We start from the raw sequence: 7,423 nt of genomic DNA, 5'->3' as shown, positions 1-7,423 counted from the left end.
CCTGCCCTCTAAGGACTGTCTGTCTAACTGAGCCTGAAAGAGAAGCGTATCATGGTAATCTACTCTCAGGTGTCTACATTCCTGAAAAAGTCCATTTTCTCTTTTATTATCTACAAAATCTTGGTTAACTAGCTGCATTCACCAGACATTTATTTTCTGGACTTTCTCAGGTGACTGCTTTGTGCCCTTCTCCTGACTGTTTTTACTTATAAAGGGGCAAATCACCCACCCACCCGTCCCCCATATTGAGGCGGGGAGCATCGGTCTTCTCTTTCCTTGATACTCTCAAATAGCTGAGAGAGGAAGAAAAGGTGGGTCTCTTTTTAAAACTTGCGTTACATGCACACTCCAGTTATCGACAGCCTCGAGGCCTTTGAATCCAGCCGACCACAGGGTAGGGCAGAGAAGGTGGGGCTGCAGGCGGGAAGAAGGCGGCGCGCAGCGGTACCTAGTGGCTCTGCCTGGTTGCTCCATGCAGAGTACGTGGCACTGCCCGTAAGGAGAAGGGGAGGGAACATGGCTTTCTCCTCCCCACGAGAAGACTTGGGGACATCCTGGAGGGGCGGGAGAGAGTATCCTTGAGATCAGAGCGTCCTTTCCGTGGATCTGAGCAGAAGCTGAGTGGCCTGGCAGCAGTCAACGCCAGATCAGCTCCTCACTAGTATATACCCGGAGCCAGAGCTGAGCTCTGCGGGAGGAGCCGGGGACCCTGTTGCGGCCGGGTAACGGCACTGCGCATGCGCAAAGCTGGGAGCGAGCCACAGGGACTACAGCTCCCAGATGAGCCGCACGGGGGCCGCAGGCGCCGAGCCCCTGGCGCCATCTTGAAATCTGATCCTCAATCTGTGGGACTTCGCGTCAGCAGCAGGCGGCGGCAGCGGCGGCTTCGGCACCCGGACTCAGCCTGCGAGTGGAGGACGTGGAGGACGCGGCGGCTGGCTGGAGAGACTGCTGTAGGAGACATGGCAGGTCCCCTGGCCTGCTTGCCTAGCTGTCACTCAGCATCCCTTTGAGGCGTTCCCGCGCCCGCCCCCTCCCCGAGGGGCGGGGCTGACACTGGTACCCAGAGCCGGCGCGCGGGGCGGCGGGGCTGCACCGGGTGAGCGGAGACCCTGCAGGCGGTGCTATGCAGCCCGGGTACCACCGAGGCGGGAGCGCGAGCGCAGCCGGGAGCGAGTGAGTGGAGCGAGGCCGCAGCCGCCGCCGCCTGTGGGAAGATGAAGGAGATTTGCAGGATCTGTGCCCGGGAGCTGTGTGGCAACCAGCGGCGCTGGATCTTCCACACTGCGTCCAAGCTCAACCTGCAGGTTCTGCTTTCTCACGTCCTGGGTAAGGATGTCTCCCGCGATGGCAAAGGCGAGTTTGCTTGCAGCAAGTGTGCTTTCATGCTCGATCGGATCTATCGATTCGATACGGTTATCGCTCGGATCGAAGCCCTTTCTATCGAGCGCTTGCAGAAGCTGCTGCTGGAGAAGGACCGCCTCAAGTTCTGCATTGCCAGCATGTATCGGAAGAATAATGACGAGTCTGGCGCGGAGGCCAAGGCGGGGAATGGGACGGTTGACATTTCCGGCTTACCCGAGGCGCGATACTCCGCACTGCTCCAGGAAGACTTTGCCTATTCAGGGTTTGAGTGTTGGGTAGAAAATGAGGATCAGTTTCAGGAACCACACAGCTGCCATAGCTCGGAAGGCCCTGGAAACCGACCCAGGAGATGCCGTGGCTGTGCAGCCTTGCGGGTTGCTGATTCTGACTATGAAGCTATTTGTAAGGTACCTCGAAAGGTGGCCAAAAGTATCTCCTATGGCCCCTCTACCAGGTGGTCCACCAGCATTTGCACAGAAGAACCAGCTTTGTCCGAGGTTGGGCCACAGGACTTGACAAGCACAAAGGGACCTCCCGATGGAGAGAGCATGGAGGAAGGCACACCAGGCTCCTCTGTGGAGTCTTTGGATGCGAGTGTCCAGGCTAGTCCTCCACAGCAGAAGGATGAAGAGGCGGAGAGAAATGTAAAGGAACTTGTAAAGTGTGACTGTTGTTCAGATGAACAGGCGCCACAGCATCTGTGTAACCATAAACTGGAGCTTGCTCTTAGCATGATTAAAGGCCTTGATTATAAACCCATCCAGAGCCCCCGAGGGAGCAAGCTTCCTATTCCAGTGAAATCTAGCCCACCTGGAGCCAAGCCTGGCCAGATCATGACAGACGGAGTGAGTTCCGGTTTCCTTAACAGGTCTCTGAAACCCCTTTTCAAGGCACCTGTGAGTTATCCCTTGGAGATGTCAGACCTGCAGGAGCTGTGGGATGATCTCTGTGAAGATTATTTGCCACTCCGATTCCAGGTATATAAAATGGCCACACAGTGCCTTTTTGATTAGTGGGGCCTCAGGCTTCACCTGCTTTGTCTAGGTGAAGCCTAATAATAGAACTCTGAAATCGAGGAAATGAATCCGTGAACCCATTGAGGGCCATCTTCACATTCACATAATTTCACACCTCTTTGTAGCATCAGTTGACCTTCCCTGCTCTGGATTTTTTTTTAAGATCAAGATTTCAGATTCTTTTTTACTTTTTTTTAAAAGGAAGACTTTTAACATTATTTCTGACACTGGAATGCTTATCTCCCTCCTTTAAAGAAAAGATTTATAAATGTTTTCTCCCATTGGCATTCTGCAAGAAATTAGTTCATTTCCCTGGGTTAATTCTTTATCCCGATGTATTAGGGAAAATGTGTTATCCTATCAGCAAAATATTGTAACATCTGGGCAAGGTTTATGATAATTAATAGTTATTTGAATACAATGATGGCTTATTCATAAAAGAGATTTTGAACTAAAACATTGACATTTACAATGAATGTTAAGGCAAACATTGTCTTACCAGTTATCTCCACACCTCTCTCCTGGTTTATGTTTGCTGTTAAGAAAGGATTTGTTGATTGTGTCAGGAAAGTTCCAGTCATTATCTTCTTTGGAATTTCTTAACTACTAAAGGTGGCAGATGACCTTCATCTCTCTCAGTGATTTTTATACAGCTTTTTAAATTCAGCTATATACAGAGATCCTGCAGATGCTGTTGTATTTCTATAGCAATTCTAAATGCAGGATTTGGTTAACTTTGTGAAACAATCTAACAGATTTCATGTGATACAAAATCTTTAGTTAGAATACAAAATTAACAATCTAAAAGATATTTTTGGAAAGCCTGCTACTTTTGAACACTAACTCTAAAATTTAAAGCTTGATTTACAAAGGAAATTATTGATTGTCACTTTAAAAAGTAACTATGGTTTTGTGGGTGGTTGTATTTGTGCGTAATATATAACAGACACTTATACTTTACCATAACATATAAAATTTTAAAATTTGTACACAATTCTCAAACAGTATATATTTACATCTTTTAAAAATATAAAAATGAGGAAATACTAAGCATCTGTATGCCTACTACTGGTGCATTCCTTTGCTGTTGATTCCTTTCCTTTCCATGAAGCCTCACAACTAAATTTGGGTTTTATAGTTGGCTCTATGGCCAGATAGAGATGTCATCAATTAAACATGATCTATTCACAATAGATTCTGTAAGTAGCCTATGCAGAGTGCATGGGGAAACAAGCTTTTGGTTCTTCTCAGATATGATCAGTCAATGAAATACCAGGAAAATTTTAGATGCAACAGGAAGAGTTTCTCCTCTCCATATTTAATGACATTAATGAAAATCACTATCTTTTTGGTCTTTGATTCATCAGATTTGAGAGTTGGGAAGAATTTCAAAGCTTATCTTAGGCAAGCTGTCATGTAAGATAAAATTTATGGTTGAAATATCTTAGGGAGAGTCAAATATTCCATCAAAGATTCAGTCTCTTAAACATAACCTTTTTATTCTATATATTAAATGAGATTGCCCTTTTTTATAACCTGAGAGTTCTAGGAAGATTCTTCTTTCTGTGAAGAAAATTGGCATGCAGATGAGCACTCCACCTGTGATAACTGCTTTTAGGTCAGGCTTCTCCATGTCACTGAATTTGGACATTAAGAAACTAAAACTAGAAAATAATAGTTTGTGACCTTTCTTTTGTCCCCTAGCTTACAATCTTTATGTGTTTAACAATAAAACATTAAGAGGAGCAAGAAAATACCGTTCAGCTTGAAAATTCATAGCAATTACAATGACATTTTTCTCCAGTACTTAAGAATGGAAGCAAAAATAGATAAATTGAGCTCCAAGATTGTAAATAATGTGTATTTTTAATACCAATGTGTTTAAGATTCACTTAAGCTCCTTAAGGGCTGTTGAGCCTTATGGCAAAGCTAAGTAGGACAAAGGCAGACTGTTGTTGATTTGTTGTGGTTTTTCCCCCCCTCAGCTTCAATGAATAAATGTGGAAAGAATAGAAATATTGTGAATTATTTTTAGTACTTTTTTAGTTCTTAAAAAGAACTAAGAAAATAATGCAATTTTCCCCCCTTTAATTATGCTACAAATATGAAGAAAACCTCTTATTTTAAAGAGTGATTGTAAGGTCAATTTGATTGTTTTGTTTTAATCCTCCACTTCCCCATTCTCTGCACCATTAAATAGTCCATTAACATTTCCTTTCCTAACTGCCCCCCCTTCTTTCTTATTTTAAAGAAGAAATGAACAACAGCAACAAAGCCCAAACAATAAGTAACACTGTAATTGTTCTGTTTACTAATTTAATGGAATAAGGCAAATTGATTTATTTGGCTTTTACTATTCGGGGAACTCAAGGCTATTCATGTATTTAACAAAAGCTTTGAAGCATTATTCTAGTTGGTGATTTTCTTCCTTGTTGTCTGTCCCTAGGAAAGCTGTGATAAGAGGGGTGTGCTCTCTTAGTAAACAGCATTTCCAAGACCTCTGGCCCATGTGCAATATCCCTTTCCATCTAAGAAAGGGAAACCTTTCTTTTTTTCTACCACAAGCCTTGCCTTGCCAGGGTCTGCTCCTTTCTGATTCTGCTAAGTAAATGCTGGTCAAAATTAGTCAGCATTTACTTTCTTACCAGTTGATGATGATTTTAATCTTTCAAGTCTATGGCACAGTGTGGGGAAGACTAGGAGAGTCTGTGAAGAAGAGTTTATTGATTGCCTGAGAGTCTTCTGGCTGAGGAAAGGTTTTTTGCCCTAACTCTGAGTCAAAAGTGACTTAATTTATTACCACATTCTTTTAGTATGGAGAGTAACACTGACTCAACCAAATCAAGTATCACTGATTTCAGGCCCTGAAAAAAATCTTCATAGAGAGTGATTGTTTCAAATACTTAGTGCTTTACAGGAATTCATGATGGGTTGTGGATTCTGTAGAACTTATCAAGCTTTATTTTGGCTGGCATAAAGGACATTTCTCTGGGAGGTAAAACAAAATACTAATGTATTAAGAAAAAGAATAAGCAGGTATCAGTATGTGGAGGGGTGTGTGTGTGTGTGTATTCAGCAGCAACCTTAAAATTCATTAGTAATTTCAGAGCCAAAGAGTGGCATAGGAAAGTACATAATCTGATCTCCTCTAAATCCATTTTGGCATGAGAAATACATGATTCCATAAACATAGTGCACTGACTAACACACCTCAGAAGAAAGATGGGCAGTATCCTGTTAACATTTAAAGATTTGGAAGCCTGTGGAAGGGTCAGTATGGGTCTGAACCAGCACAAGGCTATCAGTGAATGAGCAGCCTTTACATTTTTTAAAGCAACAAACTCACTCTTTCAACTGAATTTCCTTTTGTCACATAGAAAAGCATTTCCTGAGAGGTAAACTAATAAACAATTAAGGAAAAAAGAAAATAACTTTTCCTTCTCTAGGTCAATACATTTTGCTCTAACCCCAGGCTATCCTGTGAGGTAGCTACTTTTTATTTTTTTCTTCTCATTTGTGGGTGTTGAGCACTTGATATGTGCCAACCTTGCTCAGAGGAACTGTGAATGGAAACTGCTCCTTGAACTTCAAAGGCTTAGTATGAAAAGGAGCTCTGGTGGTGAGGGAGTTACCCTGCTACCCCAAAGTCTAGACCTCTCTGTTGATTCAAATACACCAGCTGGTGCTTGGGAAGAAAACGGGTCATGTCCTTCTGCGCTCGCTCTTTACAGACTCTGGAAACCTTTGGGAGAGTCAGGATCGGCAACAGGTTCTAACTCAGTGGCAGTCAGAGAGAGAAACTATGAGAAAAGAATGTAAAATGTTACTTTTACCTTGGTTGCGTCTTTATGACAATTATTTTAGATCCAGTGAGTTAAATAAGATACTAAAATGTTATCTATTTTTACCTTTTTTCAGTGAAGCCAATTAAAAAAGATGACTTTCTATGTTGCTAGCATTGTATTTCTCCTGGAAAGTGCTACCCCAGCCACAGAGGCCTTTTTCTTTCCCACCTTCATCTCCATTGCAGGGCTTTTCCATTAGCTGTTTCCTCTGCTGGAATTTTTTTGTTGATCTTTGCCGGAATGTCCTTTGTCATTCACATGTGTTTAAATGCCACATCATAGAGACCTTTTCAATCACCTTAAGATCACTGACTAGCCTGCATGACACCTATCACTTACCTACTGTTTTGTGGGTTCCCTTTTTATTCCTGCTCCCTACTCCTGTCTACCAAATGGAAGTTCCAAGAGCAGGAACCTTATTTACCATGCTCGGCTCTGTGTCTCCAGAATAGTCCCTAGCACATGGTTGGTCCTCAGCACATGTGTATTAACTGAGTAGATAAGTGAATGAATAAAAGTAATATTATACTGCCACTAATTAAAGCTAATGACACTCATTTTATAGTAGCTATAACTAAAGCTAATGGGCGAGTTTCCTTTTTTTCTGTTTAAAATAAGTAATGAGGTCTAAAAAAAAAAATAGTGAGGTCTAAAGCATAGGGGAGAACTTTAGGTTCTCCGTCCACCAGCTTGTCAGAATTGTTATGATTACTTTTTTTTAATTTCTTCTCTTGCTTTACTGTCTGTAACTGAGAGTATTTCTTGATAATTTTGCTTTCTAGATTTCAACAGACAGAACAATATAATGAGAGCAAAATTTGGCTTAAGACTACAGATCTGGGTTGGAATTTCAGATCCAGTACAGTTTTACAGCTTTAGGGACTTTTTATCAACCCTAGCTTTTTCAGCATTAAATAGGGGGTATAAAAGAATATACTCCTTACAGTATGAATTTGTCAAGATTAAGTGAAAGCTTTCATATAGCCCCTAAGGAACTATCTAGTAAGTATTTCTTACTACTAATACTTTGAATCTGTTGATCTGCTAGATGTTCAGAAATAGCTGTGGATTTATTGTAGCAAAACAAAATCTCTAGTCTATACATTTTTAGCTTGTTGTTTGTTGTTATGTGCTATCAAGTCACTTGCGACTCATAGCACCCTTATGTACAAGAGCCCTAAACCCTGCTCTATCCTG

General features: G+C 42.2%; 1 protein-coding gene across 1 annotated transcript in view; it reads left to right on the top strand.

The window, feature by feature from the left end:
• Window positions 1-922: 922 nt before the first annotated feature.
• The window catches only part of LOC102857634 (myomegalin-like), a 36,249-nt gene continuing 29,748 nt past the window's right edge, over window positions 923-7,423 (top strand). The window contains exon 1 of the mRNA XM_006900322.1: window positions 923-2,342. Coding sequence (XP_006900384.1) covers window positions 1,218-2,342 — 1,125 coding nt within the window. The 5' untranslated portion in view covers window positions 923-1,217. The remainder of the gene's footprint in view (window positions 2,343-7,423) is intronic.

The sequence above is a fragment of the Elephantulus edwardii genome, unplaced genomic scaffold (assembly GCF_000299155.1).
Source record: "Elephantulus edwardii isolate Elephantulus edwardi_28Jun2011 unplaced genomic scaffold, EleEdw1.0 scaffold00280, whole genome shotgun sequence".
NCBI lineage: Eukaryota > Metazoa > Chordata > Mammalia > Macroscelidea > Macroscelididae > Elephantulus > Elephantulus edwardii.
This window is presented reverse-complemented; position numbering and strand designations above follow the sequence as displayed.